This window comes from Lutjanus erythropterus, chromosome 10, assembly GCF_056507025.1.
Source record: "Lutjanus erythropterus isolate fLutEry1 chromosome 10, fLutEry1.hap2, whole genome shotgun sequence".
NCBI lineage: Eukaryota > Metazoa > Chordata > Actinopteri > Lutjaniformes > Lutjanidae > Lutjanus > Lutjanus erythropterus.
Window position 1 is genome coordinate 16,935,134 of NC_139326.1, and position 18,790 is coordinate 16,953,923.

The 18,790-nt window shown below is 39.0% G+C and overlaps 2 protein-coding genes across 2 annotated transcripts; one reads left to right on the plus strand and one right to left on the minus strand.

The window, feature by feature from the left end:
• Positions 1-270: 270 nt before the first annotated feature.
• Positions 271-12,655, minus strand: LOC146320246 (uncharacterized). The gene is made up of 11 exons (XM_084728441.1): positions 12,513-12,655; positions 12,075-12,137; positions 6,781-11,972; positions 6,374-6,666; positions 5,873-5,991; positions 5,238-5,372; positions 4,874-5,114; positions 4,618-4,760; positions 4,300-4,523; positions 2,292-3,597; positions 271-1,094 (listed from the first exon to the last, which is right to left on the minus strand). The coding sequence occupies exons 2-11, from the start codon at positions 12,082-12,084 to the stop codon at positions 973-975; spliced, it is 7,785 nt and encodes a 2,594-aa protein (XP_084584567.1). The 5' UTR covers positions 12,085-12,137; positions 12,513-12,655; the 3' UTR covers positions 271-972.
• Positions 12,656-14,300: 1,645 nt separating this feature from the next.
• coq2 (coenzyme Q2 4-hydroxybenzoate polyprenyltransferase) lies at positions 14,301-18,621 on the plus strand. Its single transcript, XM_084728444.1, has 7 exons — positions 14,301-14,685; positions 15,816-15,982; positions 16,485-16,606; positions 16,810-16,895; positions 17,005-17,138; positions 17,693-17,881; positions 18,072-18,621. Exons 1-7 carry the CDS (start codon positions 14,361-14,363, stop codon positions 18,225-18,227), a joined length of 1,179 nt encoding a protein of 392 aa, XP_084584570.1. The 5' UTR covers positions 14,301-14,360; the 3' UTR covers positions 18,228-18,621.
• The last annotated feature ends 169 nt before the right edge of the window (positions 18,622-18,790 follow it).

The following is an 18,790-nucleotide window of genomic DNA, read 5'->3' on the forward strand; positions in this document are numbered from 1 at the left end:
TGTCATGTAGATGTGTTCAGGCCGGGAGTGTTATCAAATGTGAAGTTTGGTGCAGATCAGCTCATTTATACTAAAGTTATATCAATTTCATGCTCCTCCATAGAGCCAGCTAGTTTATAATAAATAAGGCCAGTAACGTTGCCCATGCAGTTTGTGAAAATATTAGACTTGAATGTTGGGGTTAACACAGGCAAGCATTTTACGCTTTCTGGCAGTAAAAGTAACAAAATAATAGTGATGACAACTTAATTAAACTTCATGAAGACACTGTAGCGACACACTTTCAGTTTATTTACAGCAAATATAAATGATATACAAGAGAGTTCAAAAAGTAAACATAGGTTATTATCAACACAAAAAAACAATCTAAATACTGTTTTTATTGAACTTTGTGAAAGTATTTACTTTTCTAAAAGGGCATATAACTTTATTTTCAAATATCCAACTGCAGCTGAAGGTAGCACAAGTATTTCAACAGTCAGTGGTTTTGAGGCTGGTCCAGGTCTTGGTAGTGAACAAGGATCTTCAATACCAGAGACAGTAGTTCACAGTACAATGATTTTTGCATGTTTTATGGTAATAACCTCTGATCAATACCTCCCTTGGCCTTGACATAAAGAATAAGAACATATTTAATAAAGAATAAAAAATCTGAATCTTTGCATGATGGTTAATCATGGATATACATTTCTTTAAACAAAACAAACCTAAAGATCTTAATAACAACATGTAACACTTTACACTTTTATTTACTGAATCACAAATTAAATTCTATCCGTAACAGCTGTACCATAAAAACATTTAATTAGAAAAGGTTTTAAAACGTACAAAACATTAATTTGGAACCATGTGGTTTAGAAACACATAGTACAGTCAGTGAGTAGAGGATGGTTCACTAAAATAAAATCTTGCTTCCCACACAAAAATAATCACTGGAAGCCCTTGCTGCCATCCACAAAATAAAGAAAAACATTATATTCTATGCCGAATGATGTGACGCTCCAGTTCAGAGCTGTCCTTGAGGTTTCGTCCACAAAGCTCACAGGTAAACGATTTCTCCTCTGCAGGTGCTTCAACCGGGACCGTGAGTCCACCTGAAGAACGAGAGAAATGAACGTAGTCGTTTATGGAAGTAATTGTGGATTGCAGCTAGTTAGGCTTGAGTCACGTCATTTCCAAAACCTGATTATGAAAATGATCAAAAACGGGTTGCCAGATTGTCTGTGAAGATTCTCAGTCATGCAGGTCATGGAATTCGTTGAGAGTTATCATAGGCGAATGGATCTGCTTAGGTTCCTAAAAACGTTTCAGAACTGAAGAAAAGCCTCTTGAGATGAGACGCAAAACATCTTCAAGAACCTAAGCAAATCCAGTTGTTCAAAATAACCCTCAACAGGTTTCCAGACTGACTTTTATGCACGATACTAGCAATATTTAGTTGTGTAGGTTGAAAGGAGATCAAATTTACAAGTAAAAATAATCAAATTCACTAAAAATGTGAGGAGTGCTTCCTGGACTCCATGGCACTCTTAAAATGATTAAAATGCTTTTATTGTCACAGCATGGTCATGTTAGACACTATAACAAACAAAAGCCAACACCTTTCAGGATTAAGGCTTTGTCAGGGGATCAAAAAGCTTGAATCTCTTACATTTACAACTGAGAGGCAAAAATGATCAATGAAATCTGTCATTAAATGTGTGATACAATGGATATTTACATTTCAGAATTTTGAAACACTAGTGTTTCCCACAGTCACAGCCATGAGGCTTCTTTTTTTATTTTGTATGTACTGTATGGTATGTATTGTTCTGTAAGGCTAGACATGACATAAAAAGGACAAAACCCACACAGAGCTAATTAGTTTATATTCTCATGTGCTCCATTTAGTTATGAACATATAACAGTTGACACAATATTTAATACACTAGACGTGCCATACAGATATAAGAAGTGGTCGTGTTGGTATCATAACAAAGATGTCAATCAATAAGATGCGAAGACAGTGCTGCTTTTCTGGGACTCTGATGCTCGTTGACTACAGCAACAGAAAAATCATATGCAACTTTTCTGATAAAAACAATCGTTTTAGTCATTTTTCAAAGAATTACAACTCAATACTCTGCCCGTTCTTTCACTGTGATAATTTGATGCTTTTCTCTATTTTACATCATGGTAAACAATAGTTTTCACAATAGCAGAATTTTAAACTTTATACAATACTGACACACAGACATATATCAATGGATAGATAGATAATATCTATCACTATGATTGATTTAATATCTTACCTTTGGGCACATGTGGATTCTCAGTTTCTATTATCCGGTCACTCTCCTGATGTTCCTGACACGTGTTCTGGTTCTCATCATCTTCAACAATAATCCCATCCGCTTTGTCCTGTTTTTGCTCAAGATGACCACTCGCGTTTTCCTCCTTGCAACAATCAAGAGGGTCCATTTCTTCAAGACGTTCATGCTCAAGTACCGGCATTTCCCCATGCAGGTCTCTTACCTCCTCACTGTTCTTCTGATTTTGAACTTGTTTCTCTCTGCAGTTTGTAAATGAAACACCCAAGATCTCCTTACTGCTCATCTTAAATTGTCCGCAGTTGGGCATAAGACTTAGCAAATGCCTTTCAACTGTAAAACGCTCTTGAGTCCTGATATTTTCCTGCCTATTATTTATATTTGCAGAGGCTGAAATTGCCTCTGTATTAACTTGTTTTTTTCTGTTGTGAACTGAAGTGCTGCCCTCTTTCTCCAGCAATAAAACGTTATCTAAAGCCTCAGGTCCAGTGTCCTGCTCAGTCTTAACCGTTCTATCTTGATCTTTCCTCTTGTGTATCTTGCGGATGCTGCCATCCTCGTCCAGCAGTAGGATATGACGTAGTATATCATCTTCTATGCTAGCCTCAATGTTTAATGCTCTCTGCTTTAGCGCCTTCATTTGCAGCTTGAGGGGATGTGCTTTTTCAGCTGTTTTACCATATGTTGAGCTCCCCTCTGCTGCCTCCTCTTTGCATTGTGTTAACGTTACACTGCTAACCTCACTATGTCTGTGTTTGGGTTTGGTCCGGTTCTCATTTGTCTGCCTCTCTTTCTCTGGACGATTGATATCCTCATTTTGGATATCTGCGTCATTTCCTTCACCAACTGTCTGTTCTGCTGTATTTTCTATCCTCTGTCCTCTTTCAGTATCCGGCAAGAACTCAATCTCTGCTTGTTCTTGTAGGTCCCGCTCATGCCTCTCTTGGACAGTGGTGTTTGATTTTGTATTCTCATACCAAAGATCCGATACAGAGCTCTTAACAGGGATTTCCTCATTTCCATTCCGGCCATTCTGCTGCTGACAATGTTCTTTGAGATGTAGTGTAATTTTCTCCCTGATGTTATTTTCTGCCAGGTCCTCGGCTTGTGTCTCATGTGGAACTCCATCACAGTCTGTATGGAACTCCTTTGTTTTTACATCTTCACTGTCATTGTCATGGTACTCTGAGTTAGACAAAGGTTCCTCTTCCTCTTCTGGGATCCTTCCAGCCCTTGCCTTTAGTTGATCAAGGCTGATCTGACCCACAAGCTCATGATTCCTCAAAACCTGCACAAAAGAAATACAACGGACATTTAACATCAAATCAATACTTCATTTTTTTATTTTATTTTACAGATATTGTCAATACCAGTATATCGCAACAACCCTAGTTTGATTAAAAACATATATCATCTCACTGAGTTTGTTTTGTTAATTTTTCTTTTTTAAATGATATGCAATTCCAAGGTCATTTACGTTTTAACATCACAATACTGTGTATTGTAGGTTATTCCCTGAAGAAAAGTCTGCAGAGCTGCAGACTTACAGGAGGGTACAAATTACAAAGTCTGTGAATGCCTTGGGGTGAGCGGTGGGGGCAACTGAGACCAGTGTATGCCAATGTGCAGTGAGCACCAACATGTGAAAAATGCTTCCTAAATGCTGCCATAATTCTTCAATTTGTTATCGGAGTATTTTTCTCATCTTCATGTTTGTGAAGAGACTTTTAGTTGCAAGTTTAGTTACTGTGGCTTCAGGAAGTGTGGTCGAAAAGAGTCTACTGTGTAATACTGTGTAATACCTGCAATACCCTCTGAACCCTTCCATGAATGCATTTTTACAATGGCTACTGAAAATGTCAAACAACGAAGATGTCTACAGTTCCTTTTACTTTTTCCAAATTCCAGTGCATTCATAGTGGATAATTTCTCAATTCAGACACAAAGGAATTCCAGTGATGCATAGAGTGGTTTAGCTGTAAATCCTCACCTGATGCTTATCACTCAGGTGTGCCTCCAAGTCGTTCAGCTGAGTGCAGTCAAAGTAGCACAGCCGACACTTGTAGGGTCTGATGTCATTATGCCTCCTCATGTGCAGACGTAGGTTTTCAACACTACCGCTTGAGAAAGTGCATTTGTGACAGCGGAAGACGATGCCTTGAAGGTAACGTGACAGCTTCGGGCGACGCACCTCTATTGGCACAACACGTTCCTCTGAAAGCACAAAAGTCAAAAAGACTAAGCATAACATGACAGATCAGAGTGTCAGTGGGTGGGACTACTGAATCCTGTCGAGCATCTAACCTACCACGATGCAAGACGATGTGATCAATCATGTTATTCTTGTTCTTGGTCTGGTAGAGGCAGAAAGGGCAGTGCAGGTCTTTCTGATGAGTAGGTTCTGACTGGCAGGTAGAGTGGCCTGTCTCCACGTGCATCTCCAGGGTTTTCCTAACAAAGACAGAAGAAATAATAATAATGATAACAACAATAACAATAATAAATAAATTACAAAAACAGCCTTTTTTACATGAAGAAAAATACTCATGGTGATTGTAACTTACCTTAACCCAGTGAAAAAGTCGCAGTCTTTACACCTGAGGATCTTTTTTCCATGGCGATTCAGATAGTGTCGTCGCATACTAGACAGGTGTTCAGTGTTGAAATTGCAAAGTTCACAGTGAAGCAGACTGTCAGGTAACATGGTTTCTTGTACATTTGCTTTAGATGTGTCACCACCCTGTGCCATCAAGCTATAGTGGGCCAGCTGTCGCTGCACATCTGGGGGCTCCAAGTACAGCGATCCTGTCAAAGTATGATAAGTCACAGTCTCTGTAAATCTAGCAACCAATGCAAAAACGTGTATTTAATATACATTTTGACAGTTACATATAGTATGATTCATGAAACGTGATAGGGATGACTTGCTTTCAGTAACATCAGGGTCTTCATCAAGTTCAGCCAAATTGTTCAATTCCTCTGATGAATTAGGGGTCTCCTCATCAGCCCACTGAGCCCTCTCGTCAGTTTGGTTGTCAGTCTGAGGCGGACCCATCAATACTTCTGGATATTCAGCAGCAGCACGTACATGAAAAGAAAGACAGTACAACTTGCGATATCACAATACAAGTGTTACATAATCTGTGCAGTAAAGATGATCATTAGCATTTGGGCTATATTATCTGCTTAACCTGGCTGCAACTTTTATAGTTGAAAACAATTTTTAATACTAAGAATATGCAATACCCACGGCCCCTTTTATTTTCTTGTAAGTATACAATATTAAGACATCCAGAGTGTGTAGTTAAGTGTATGTAACAAGCTGGCAGCTGAGTGTATACTAGTGACCTTATTTTAATAGCATGTATGCCAAGATACCCTTGAACATGCCACATATTGGTCATGATAACCTACAAAGTCCACAGATAATTTATTATGTTGTTTAATGGAATCTGTCTGTAGGTTAAAGAGACAATATATGATGCATCATCATAACAAGATACCCCTGCCAATTTATTGAATGTTAGGTAATGGTAATAATACATTATATAAAGGTTACTCACCTTGATGTTTTCTCATAAAATGACTCCTCCACAGGCCCATGACGGTTGTCCTGTAGTTACAGAAGCTACATAGGAAAGGCCGTATAGTCCCATTTTTGTAGAGGACATACTTGTTGATGCTGTTGAAATAATGGAAAAAATAATAATAATACAGTCAGATATAATCACAGTAAGTTCATCAATAAGCAAATACATGTTGGGCGCTCTAGACATAAAGGAAATTAAATTTGTATTGTACTGCTGCTGATACTATGACAGTATTAATGAGCTCTGTAAAGAGTATTTAAAGGTGTCCAGCCAGAGAGATCTTTTATATTTAAGTCTAAACCCAAATGTACAATGTGTGTTTTACATGAACAAATGTGTAACTTTTGTTTTGAAAAGCTTGAACTGTAACAGACAGTATTAAGCAATATTTTTTGACATAGCTAAATGCTGGTTGACTCTCTGGTCATTTTGGTCCTAATTCCAAACTCCAAAGAACCAAATGTTTTTTCTTACTTGTACTTAAATGATGAGGTAGACTGAAGGTCCAGTTTCTTGATGGCTGCCAGGGCTGCATGGCTGCGCTCATGTGAGCGCAAACCTTTCAGCGAATTGAATGACCGCCTACACTGCTTGCAAGTGTATTTGTTGTCTTCTCTCAATTCCTGCTCTGGTTGCTCCACATCAGTGGGTTGTGACGATGATGACAGAGGACTTGTTGGCAAAGTGAAGGTCTCCACTGGTGTCATATACCACTGGGCCAGTTCATCCACAGTGTCTAATATAACCAGTTCATCTTGGCCACAGAACTGAAAGATTCAACACAGCAAATGTCAACAAATTTTTAACTTACAAGTGTAGCTAAAGCATGTTGCAAAGCAAAGAGTGGAAGAGAGTGTAAATGACCATATTGGCAGACTTACTTTGGTGGATTTGGCCTCTGGTGTTGTTGTAATAACAGGTGAAGCCTCTCCCTTTGTCATCTTCTTCTCCCAGTGGCTATCCAGATGACGACACAGCTTTTTAATTCCATTTATTTGTTTCTTGCAGAGGGAACATTTGTAAAGTCCTGTGGTTGTCTTTGATGCTTGTGTTAAAACGGTGAAGTCCAATATGGAATTTGAGCTATGAAAAGCATTATAGTGGGCAATAAGCAGCTGAGATGAGTCAAACATGATGTTTGGACACAGCTTACATTTGACATGTGTACCTTCCTCAGATTCAGCTTCAAGTAGGTTTCTGAACCTGTTACGTTTGTTGTACTTTGCTAGCAGTTTGTGTGTGGTAAATTTGTCAAATCTGTGAGTGTTTCTATAGTGAGTGTGCAGGTATTTTCGACACGATCCTGTATAGGTACAAACGTGGCACTTGTATTCCGATTCCTTCTTCTGTTCTGATGGTGTGCTTGACTGACATGTCTCAGGAGTGTCCAACTGGTGACCGAGGCCAATTTCTGTGGCTTTCACAGCTGACGTTTTGTTTTCCAAAGCACCAGTCACCAATACAGAGCTGTCAGAGCCAAGATCTGGTTGGTTTTTAGCTTCAGTTTCAGCTGAAAGTTCAGAACCTGCGGCCTTAGCCTGACTGTGGTTGTTCTCACAGTGAATTTTCAGTTCCTTCAGTGACACATGGATTTGTGGGCACTCTTTACACATGTACCCTCTTTCATTACAACCTTTTCCCAATTTGCAATTGACCATGTTGGTTACAAGTATTTCATCGGTTTCAAGTTTGTCTGCCCTGGCTAGGACATCTGGATGCTGCATTTGGCAGTGAGTGAGAATGCCATGGTAGCTAGCATTCACATATGGACAATTCGGACACTTGTAGACAAATATTTTGTTTGTCTCTGCCGTCACGCTAGATTTACATGCATCAGAAGTGTTTTCTGGTTGCTGTGTCAAAGTCCAGTCAGAAACAGTTGGCGCTGGCCTCCTGTGGACATGCATGTATGGTGCATAGTATTTAAAGAAAACTTCTTTTCCATGTTTCTTTTTATAATGGCTTCCAAGATGCTTTTTCATTGAATAGGAGCTGGAACACAGTGCACACTTGTGTAAACTACCCTTAGCCTTTGAAACAGATCCAACGTTGTGGCGAAAATGTATGTGTCGACTGAGGCCAACTTTTGTGGTGCAACCATAAGAGCATTGCTGGCACCGAAACACTGCCAGTTTTTTCTTACTTAAAAAGGAAGCTTTTGACACCGACACCTGATGGCTGTGGGCCTTGGATAGTTTCTTTTTAATCACAGCTGATGGTTTAGGTGCTGAATTGGGCTTTTTTGTTGGTGTGTTTGCCAGAGTCTCATTATGGTCTTTCTTGCAGTGCCTGTTCAGCTTCTTCACCGTTGCATAGATTTCTGGGCAGGTTTTACACATGTACCCACTAAGTCTCAAATCAGCCCCATTTCTTTTCAAACAGTCCTCCAAGTTGTGTAACTGCATTTCATCCATGTAAAGACTGTCTGTCTTGGATTCGAGAGCAGGATGCCTCATCTGGCAGTGAGTGAGAACTCCGTGATAACTGGTGTTCAAGTAGGTACAATGTAGACACTTAAAGACATGGAGACGCGTTTGGGTTTGAGCATGCTCTTCTTGCTGTTCATATAAATTTTCAGTTACAGCTTCTTGGTGTTTCATTCCACAGTGAACGCGGAGACCATGCTGACTAGTAAACATTAAGGAGCAGTAAGGGCACTTGAGCTCAGTGGAAGATACTGTTGCTTCATGAGATGACCCAGGTGAGTTATCAAATTCAAGAGGCACTTGATAGCTGTCAAATGACACAGGTATTTCATTGTGGTCTTCCATCTGCCTGTTTGCACTTTGCTTCTTGCTGTTGATGACATCAAGAACTGAGCCATCTTCTTTCACAGACCAAGGATGAACAGCACGGTAGTGGTTTGCGATACTTGTCATTGACCTACCTTTAAATGAACATGCTCTGCATGAATACACCTTGCTTTCATTTTGTCCAGATCTTTGAGATGATAAGGTGCTATCAGTGTCATCACTGTCACCAATACCATCAGTGCGTTTTATTTGAGGATTCTTTTTCTTCTTTTTCGGAGAACATGTTTCAGGACTTACATATAACCGAGTAGTCACATACTCAAGGTTTGGTATACGTCCCGGATGTTGTTTCTGGTAGTGTTTATAGACGACTTCCGCTTTTTTGTGAGAGAAAACACACACGTCACAGTGATGCCCTGTCTGTAAAGCTCCTTGTTGAAAACACACTCTCAAAATCTGCATGACTGAACGATTTGCCTTGTGGGTTTTCCACATATGTCTTCTTAAAACATTCACATACTCAGTGTTGTATGGGCATCTGTGGCACTGAAGGATCCTTTGTGTTTGTAAGGGTGACTCTGAAACTTTGTCAAGCTCCTTTGTTTTTTTCTTTTTATTTCCTTTTATCCCAGGGGATTCATGATTCACTTCTTGGTCTGCAGTTGTTCTTGCGTGTGATGTCTTTGCCCATTTGAGAAGCACAGAGGTATACTGGCAGACCTGCTCGCCCTTAACCATAAACCCACGATGTTTTTTGAGGTAATGCCGCAAAACCCCTTGCACAGCACTATGTCTGTAGTTGCAAAAGTGGCAGAAAAATGCATCTTCATTGCCCTCAAGCATAAGAGGAAGAGGCAGATGCGTAGATGAGTGTGACTCCTTTCCTTGAGCTTTTGATTTTTTAATCTCATCACGAATCAAAGCTGAATATTCAATCATGCTGTCCTTACTGAATTTAACGCCTTGGTGCACTTTGGCTTGATGGCACAATACTCCATTTGCAGATGAATTTCCATAGTTGCACTTTGGGCAGTAAAACAAGTTTTCTGCATGTGCATAAGCATTAACTTTCATCACCGAAGCATCAGCTGCCACATCCTCTTTGTGCTGAAGTTCTTCACCACACACCCCAACATGTTTAGGAGTTTTAGAATTAGAAGATGAGGTTCTGGCTTCAGCTTCAGATTTAAGCTTCTTTTTCTGCACCTTAGCACTATAACACAAGATCCCTTCAATGTCTGTTGGTGCAAGGTCAGCATGTTTTGCATTATGATGACCAACAACGCTTTTGATGTTGGTACTTGAATAACAGCAGAACTGGCAGTAAAACAATTTATTTGGTGAAGTGCAGAATACACTGTCCTTTCCAGTAGATGCTTCTCTCTTACGTTTGATAGTTAACTTCACTCCTTTACATGTGTCTTCAGCTGATTCCACTTTCTCAGTCTTGGCAGATTCTGAATGAGTCTTAGAAGCTTCTGGTGTGTTCTCAGATTTTCTCAAAGACAATGAAGCCTTCTTTTGCTGTGCAAGCTCAGATTTGTTTCTTGTTTCCATGGAAGGTTCTGAAATGTTCTTTTGAGGTATAGATTTTTCTATTTTTGTCACAGAGTTGGGAGGCTTATCGGGCATCACCTGCAGTGTTGTATGTACTGTGATGCGAGCTGACTGTTTGATTTTGTCTATTGTGATTGCTTCCTTTGGGTGGCATTTTTGGTAGTGAACATGCATAACAACAGCTGACTTATGATTAAACTTGCAGTTGTTGCAATGATACAATGTCACGTCTTGTCCTTTGGAGGTGGGATGTTGAGGTGAAGGTGCATTTTTGACTTCCTTACATGGTGCACAGGAACTCTTAGGACTTTGTGGGCTGATTGAACGGGTCGCTTTTTCACATGCATTGAACAGTGATGGTCTCTCTTGGCAACTAGTCACAGAATATCTGCAGTACATCAAGGAATTATCCATTGCATGTGTTGGGTGTGTTTGCTTGTAATGTCCTTTCAAAGTCTTCAATGCATTGGTGATAAATGGACACACAAAACATTTGAAAACCAAATTGAGTTCACGTGATTGCATCTTGAACACATTTGGGGCACCTGGATGGTTTTCTGTGTAGTGTTTCTTTAGCTGACCAACACTTAAAAACTCAACTGGACATTCCAGGCACCGAAAGGTAGCACTCTGATCACTCCGATCCTGAATGTAGACAACATTATATCTCACGAAAGGGTGGTTTTTCTGATAGTGGGTTGACACACGACCGATGCTCACATCACTGTAGTCACAGTGCTTACATAAATAAACACTTGGGCTTTCCGTGTCTCCATTGACAAGAGTATCTTCGTTTTCTTCTTCATCTTCACTAAATTCAAATGAATAGTCTGTGCTGCCTGTTTGTTCTGTATTTGTATTTGTTTTTTCTCTTTCTTTCTCCGTCTCCTCCTGGTCAGCCTTGGTCTTTTTAGCAGGAAAATGTTTTAAGCTTTCGTTATTTGGCCTCTTCCCAGTGTTGTTAGAAATGACTTCTTTGATTTGTTCCTTAACCTTCGTTGGTCTCAGATCACTAACTACAAGGTGGTCATCCAGCAAAAAACGGTCAGAAAAAGATTTGGAGAGGTCTATCATTGGCTTTGCAGTAACTTTAAACACACCACTACTGTTTGGGCTTGAGTCTGAGGGAGATTCTTGCAAAATCAGGGTCCCTTTGGTGCTATCTAGATGCACTGGGGTGTCATCTGACTTTACAGGGGGTTTCTTATTTGATTCAGAAGAAGCTGTAAAATACGTGGTGATGGTTTGCAGTGTCCTCTCATATGTTTTTAGATCCTTCGATGAATTAACTGTGCATTTAGCTTTTGAGGTAGACATAACTGATAAGGCGGAGGAAATCTCTTGTGCACCTGCAGCTTCCTTATGCTGGTCTGTCAAATGGGTTTTGTTCTCCGGGATTTCAGCGCTGATTACATTTCCCTTCACATTCTGATTCTCTGATTTATTTTGACATTGTTTCTCATGTTTGTTTAAAACATCCCGACTACAAGCTTTAAAGTCACAGTGCTGGCATTCGAAATGATCTCCTGAACCGTTGCCATTATTGTCAGTGCTGGTTTTGTCAGTCCCAGGGTGTTTTAAACCAGCTTCTCTCAAAGCAGTATCTACATCCATGTCGTGCACTTCATTGAGGTGCTCAAAAAGGTAGACCTTTGATTTTAAGAGGAGAGAACAGTGACAACACTGGAGAGACTTGACTGGAGATTCTTGAGTGGCAGCTTGACTGTGTGTCAAGTTCACAGAGGTGGAAAAGTCCATTGAATCTGAGGGGATAAATAACAATGTTGAATACTCAACTTAATTTGAGCAGACAGGCACTACATTAAAACACCTGACATAGTGAGAGACTTGACTTTAATATATACCTTTCTGCATCTTGCATTCCTCTGTAATCCCAGTGCCTTACATATAAAAGCACAGTGACACACCTAGAGGATTAAAAATATACATGATTGCGTTGTACAAGGTGCAAGACTAACGCAACAGATTTATTTAATACTTTGATACCACTGTTAGTCAACTGTACTACCAGGGTTTTCTGCTGGGATTTTAATGAAATTAAACACCACCAACAACAGATGTACTGTTCTTCTCAAGGTCTAATTTGAACCCCAGTAATGACAATGAATTAGAAACAATTTAGGACACCGGTATGTAACGGTATGTTCAACAGGAAGAAGACGTAAAACCGAGTTCAGCTCCATTACTAAACTAAACAGGCACGAACTCTTTCAAGAACTCAACCGAAGGAAAAACTGTACAAATACAACATGCGAAAATACTCAGTGCAACTGTGTACTCACGCATGTCGAAAATCACAGGATGAAGCTTATGGGGCAATGTTTTCAACCGCTGATGTTGATACCGTGAACGGACCACACATTTCCGCCATTTTTCCCGCGAGTACAACTGGTTTGTGTTCCCCCTCCACCAACAAGAAATCGAGGGATTTTAGCCACAACCAGACTTCCGTCTACGATCACCTAACCTTCAAAATAAAACGTATTAGAGAGACATAAAAAAAACAAAAAAGCTCACTCGATGCATTAGAATAGTTTGTAACTGATTAAACAATTTAGTTATATAGTTTATAGAGTTTATAGCACAGCAAAAAAGTTTTCCTTGAAATTAAACATGATATATTAAACCTACATTGATGAAAGTCATGCTAGAATATGTCATATGTTTTTTTTTCATGTGCAGAAATTCATAGAGTGTATTTTGGGGGGGGGGGGGGGTGTAATTGTGTACTTTTGGTATTTTGTGTGTATTTTATAATTTTTTTTTTTTCGTTGATAATTCTTCCTTTAATAACAGGGCACAAGAGCAGATTGATGAAAAACAAATTTATAAAAAAACAAAACAAAAAAAAAAAAACTAAAACTAAAATCACATTATACTGCAATTTATACAAAATAGTATTATGGTCTTTAATGTCATGCTAAGTTTTACTATTTCATTATTGGTGCGTTTAGGCCTTTATTGTGAAATCAGAAACACGGTTGACCGGAAGTACCTCAGTTTCGCTTTGTGGCTACTTTGCTATTATATTATCTCTTTTATCAAACCGTTTTCCAAGTACTATTCGTGTGTGGTGTGTGTAATAACGTTTCACATTCTTATTAACGAATCATGAACTGATCTATCAAATGACCCATCTATTCACCCCCTGTTCTCGCTACTTTGCGATTGATAACAGCATCCCTGGAAGAAAACATGAGCTCCTTTGTTAGCAAAACTTTGACAACAGCAGACAAACTTAGAAGAAAACTTAAAGATTCCTTTTATCTTTGTTTCTTATATAACTTGTTTTAAGGTCACAAGAGTTATATGTTTTCTGTAAAGTATCCATAAAACAGGAAAAGCATAAATAAAATACTACATCTGGTTTAAAAATCACATTCAAAATAGAACTCAACCACTTAAAATTACTTTAAATAATTGTGTTTTCAACATACCGATTTTAACTAACAACAGAAATTGCCCCAAAGACAAAATTTGGTTGTATCTTTTGCGGTTATCATTGGTTCCGTGTACTGACATTATTTCCTCCGGACCAATATATCGGGCGTACCATAACAGGAAACCACGACAGTAGTAGTAGTGACCAAATAACAACCTGTGTAGAGGTTAGTGTCAAAATTCTCTTCTCTCTACTTTGACCTACTGTGTAAGTGTTTTTCCACCGCCCTCTATTATGTTCAAGACAAGTTAACGCTATTTCATGTCATGTGAAACGTTTGCTACCTTAAGCTAGTGTTAGCAAAGTTGTGGCTAGCTTTCATTATACCCTCAGTAATAATTAGTGTGTGCCTTTTTCAATACGACTTAATCTTCTTATCAGTTAACTTACTTTTACCAGCAACAGCTTGTGTAATAATAATAATCAGACAGACAGATATAATACTTAATGCTGCAACTACAGGCACGCAAACATCTGAAAGGGAGACTGCTCTCTGACACACGAACACCTTTGTCTTTGTGCAGGTGATTCACTCTAGTACAAAAGGAATGCCTGTTGCAGCAAATTAGTCCTCCTCTGTGTAAAAGCCATTGCAAAACCTGTCTGTGTGTGTGTTTATTTGTGCGTTCAGGGCGGACGTTTTCTGAGGGAAAAAAAGATGATGCCAGTCTGATCTCAGAGAAACACCATGCTCCCAGCCAAGCTGACCAGCCGGTTAACTCTGAATGTCCTGAGAAGGATTCAGCATGGAACTTATTACCCCTGTCTTTACTCCCTGACAAACTGCTGCCTTCATACGGAAGGAGGAAGGACTAGAAATGGTCTCTACTCAGACTCCAGTGTGCTGAGGAAAGTGTTTTATAGCCAGAGTGCAATCTACCCATCGCTCAGACTACGTGAATCACAGCACTATGGAAGAAGATCATTCAGTCTGTCAGCTGCTACAATTGTGAATTCAGCACCAGCACCCGTCCAACCATACCTCCGATTGATGAGGCTGGACAAACCTATTGGTTTGTACATTCATTTGTAGTGAAAAATCACATCTTTCTATGCATGTATGTTTTTTTTTTTTTTTTTTTTTTTAAGAAACTGATGTATAGGGACATAATATAAATATAGCCCTATGTTAGTTTTATAAACCAATGTTGGGGTTGGTTATTCTTTTTAGTGTAAATTTTGGGAATATTGTTAAATCTGTGCTTAATGGCTTTGAGATAGAGAGTCAAAAATTAACTTAATTTTCAGCTGCATTTTGATTGACTTTTCCAAAAGTTAATGGTCACTATTCAGATGGTATTGTCTATTGAAGGTATTTGTATCAGGTTTAAAAAATCATATGATTGCATACACATGTTTATAATTTTGTCTAAACTTCCAGTGTGATGTTTTATGCATTATTGTGCAAATCAAGTTAACAAAATGTGACATTAGATCTGCCTGTCTGCAGTTGGGCAGAACAATTAATTGAAATTTTATCAAAATCACAATATGGCACAATATTTGTATAAATAAATAATAATCTTTGTTTGGTACAGATTCCGTAAAAATCTCATTATAGTGATTCAGGTTTCATTTTAAAATGATCATTCCCTCTAATAATGCAAATCATGTCACAATTGCAATGTCAGATAAAATATTCACAATTAGATATTTTTTCAAAATTGTTCACCTCTAGTCTGGAAACAGAGGTAAACAAAAAGGTCACAGCAACCTAAAATACATAAAAAACAAACAAACAAACATACATTTCTACTCCAATTAGAGTGGAGTGACACTACTGTTATTACTAAGAGGTTGAACACAAAGACTGTACTATGAAGTTGTGACTGATACTGAGGAAAGGCAGACTAGTTCATATCCTCTTTTCAGAAAGCAGTCTGCTTCATACTCACATAGCCACACACATTTACACACATTGACCTTACACTGTCTGTTTTGCCAGCACCATGCAAGTTGTTGAAAGAAAATGTCTTGTTTAAGGGCCCCTCAGCACGAGCCAAATTGCCCTGCTTAGCTTTCCCCACCAGACCACGGCCTAAAAAATGTCGAAGACTCACTGTTTATCAATTTGGCCTTCATTTCTTCATTGCTTTGTTTCAGTGCTTCTTTTCTTGAGCTATGGTGTATCTGTGTGTTGTAGGGACATGGCTTCTGTACCTCCCGTGTACATGGAGCATTGCTCTGGCTTCTGACCCTGGATGTCTCCCCCACCTGGGCATGCTCACCCTGTTTGGTACAGGTGCTCTGCTGATGAGAGGAGCGGGCTGCACCATCAATGACATGTGGGACAAAGACTTTGACAAAAAGGTATGTGAAACTTATATACAGTCACATATTTGGTAAGAGCAACAGGTCGATTTTGTTATGCAAATAGTTTGATTTAACTTAGTATAATAACTGCCAAACAGATTAGCTCTTTTTGAGCTGCTCGTACATGTTGATAACGATGGACAGTGATAACAAAGCCATAGTACCCAATGCAGTGCTGTTAATGTTTACCTGCGTCACCATCACTCACACAGTCACAGTCAGTAACACGCTCCTTACTACTATATTAATGCATGATTTCTGCACTGACTAATTGAAAGTGATGATGGAATGTGCAGAAGTTCACATTATGCACTGTAGCTCTTTGATTTAAATAACATATTGTATATATTTTTTCACAATATTTTTCCATTTATTGCTTCTTTACTTGCAGCGCTTGCTTTTTTCTTTATTTATATTTTCCTGTTAAAAGCACCAAGGCAAATTGCTTGTATTTGTAAACCTGCTTGGCAGTAAACCTGATGCTGATGTTTTCATGCAGGTGGCCAGGACGGCCACTCGACCCATCGCATCAGGAGAGATCTCACGGATTCAGGCACTAGTCTTTCTAGGAGGGCAGCTCTCTCTGGCACTTGGGGTTCTCTTGTGTCTCAACTATTACAGGTACCCAGTGATCTCCCATGTTTTTATTAGATCTATTGAAAAAGAAAAACAAAGATGATGGAACAAATAATCAAGTGTGTCGGTTAGTCAAGAACCGCTGTTTTCAAACTTCGTTTCCTGTGCTCTTCCTGCATAATGCAGAGTTGTTGATATATTTCATGGCTTGACACTGCTTGGCTCAGTTTTCACACTGTTCTCCACAGCATAGCTTTGGGTGCCGCTTCATTATCTCTGGTCATTACCTACCCACTGATGAAGAGGATCACTTACTGGCCACAATTTGTGTTGGGTATATGTAACATAAGATTATCCTGTGGTGTGTTATGTCTATAGATAATATTTCTTCTCATCAGCAAAACTTAAGTTGGTCTCACTTTCCTTCCTTCTCCACTCTTTAGGCCTCACTTTCAACTGGGGAGCGCTGCTCGGTTGGTCCGCTGTCAAAGGCTCCTGTGATTGGTCCGTGTGCCTCCCGCTGTATTTCTCAGGAGTGATGTGGACGTTGATATATGACACCATATATGCACATCAGGTGAAGTGGGGGACTCCACTGTTCTTGTTTATGTTTCCTATAAAGCACTTATTTGACACAAAAGTTGTTTGGACACTTTTGCAGACATTTAGTAAAGAAATTCACATAATGGTTCATTAATTTTCAAGCTAGGTTCACAGTTTTTCAATATGGATTTGGTTGAAGTGACATTTTAGTCAGTGATGAGTATATAATTGAGAGTCTGTTTTGTATTCGTCAAGTTATCCAGGCATCGTTTTTTCTTTATACTCGGCACACAGCTCCAGCAATCAGTCTGAAGTTTATTACAGTTAATTGAGAACAATCAAAATCAAGCTCACAGTCCTCGCTCTGTGTTAAAAACCACATGACATTTACTGTCAATTAGACTATTATGAGAAACTACTGACAAACTATTAATTTGGATGTGCAGAAATGAATGTCAAGAGGACAAAGAGAGAGACTAGTTTGCTCTCACTTTCAGTCACTCTTGTGTTGAACATAAGCTTAACGGCTCACATTTTAAAGTAGGTCAGTATACTGATTCTAAATACTGTTCTCTATTTGATAACTAGGATAAGGAAGACGACGTCAAGGTGGGAGTCAGATCTACTGCACTGAGGTTCCAGGAGCAAACCAAACCGTGGCTGAGCGGCTTTGCAGTGGCCATGATGTCGGGATTGGTTGTAGCTGGAGTGAATGCTGAACAGACTCTGCCTTACTACGCTGTACTGTCCACAGTGGCCCTTCACCTGACACATCAGGTGAGGAACAAAGTGTTGAATGCTCAGTTAATTATTACAATTTGATTCCACAGTGAGATAATGTTCTGCTCAGTTAATTTGTGATGTTAATGTATGAATGAAAACCAGGAGTAACCGGTCTTCTAATTATCCTAGCCAAACAAAGATGGGTTTTCCATTAAAATGTGATATTTGTTCTCCTGTTTTCTAGATTTACACACTGGACATCAACAAACCAGAGGACTGTTGGAGGAAATTTGTTTCAAACAGAAACCTTGGGTTGCTGTTATTTTTAGGCATTGTTGTTGGCAATTTGTGGAAAGAAAGGAGAGAGACTTTGCTGCAAAATGAGGAAGCATTCAGATAAGTGACATAGATAGTCACTACAAATGTAATTTGTAGTGACTATCTGTAGATTTTATTACATATAAATACAACACTGGACAGTATCCTTTGAGATTTTCACTCAAATCAAAGCTGCAAAAGATTTACTTAGAAACTGATTTTGATCCACACAATCAAGTTATTGGATACATTTTCTTGACTCATAACACATATTTTACATTTGTTGATTTACATAATCACTTTTGGCCTGATTATATTGAGATTAAATTGATAATTGAAATACCTCCTGGTACATACAAATATAGTTCTGCAGTATGTTCAAGTGCTGCTCAGTGGACCTGTAGTGGCTGCACACATACACACACAAACCAGCAATATTTTGTCATAATAAACATGCATAAATGTTGACATTTTAATATACAGTATTATGTTATTGTTTCTGAATACACCTAAAAGCTGCACTGAGCAATTTTTACCACTAGGGAGCAGAAAGGTTCCAAAACAATGCCCACTTTTCAAAGTACTTACTGGCCTTTCAGTTTAATTTTTGTCCACCCACTACAGAGAAAAATATCTGGGCTTTAA

Bases quoted from the DNA above. Each gene is read 5' to 3' on its own strand.
- LOC146320246 (XM_084728441.1), bottom strand. The intron at 4,761-4,873 runs GTAAGTTACAAT...TGTCTTTGTTAG, and splicing joins GACTTTTTCACTGGGTTAAG to GAAAACCCTGGAGATGCACG. The intron at 1,095-2,291 runs GTAAGATATTAA...CTCGTTCTTCAG, and splicing joins GAATCCACATGTGCCCAAAG to GTGGACTCACGGTCCCGGTT.
- coq2 (XM_084728444.1), top strand. From the start codon at position 14,361: ATGCTCCCAGCCAAGCTGACCAGCCGGTTAACTCTGAATGTCCTGAGA. The intron at 16,896-17,004 runs GTATATGTAACA...TCCACTCTTTAG, and splicing joins CTGGCCACAATTTGTGTTGG to GCCTCACTTTCAACTGGGGA. The intron at 17,882-18,071 runs GTGAGGAACAAA...CCTGTTTTCTAG, and splicing joins CCCTTCACCTGACACATCAG to ATTTACACACTGGACATCAA.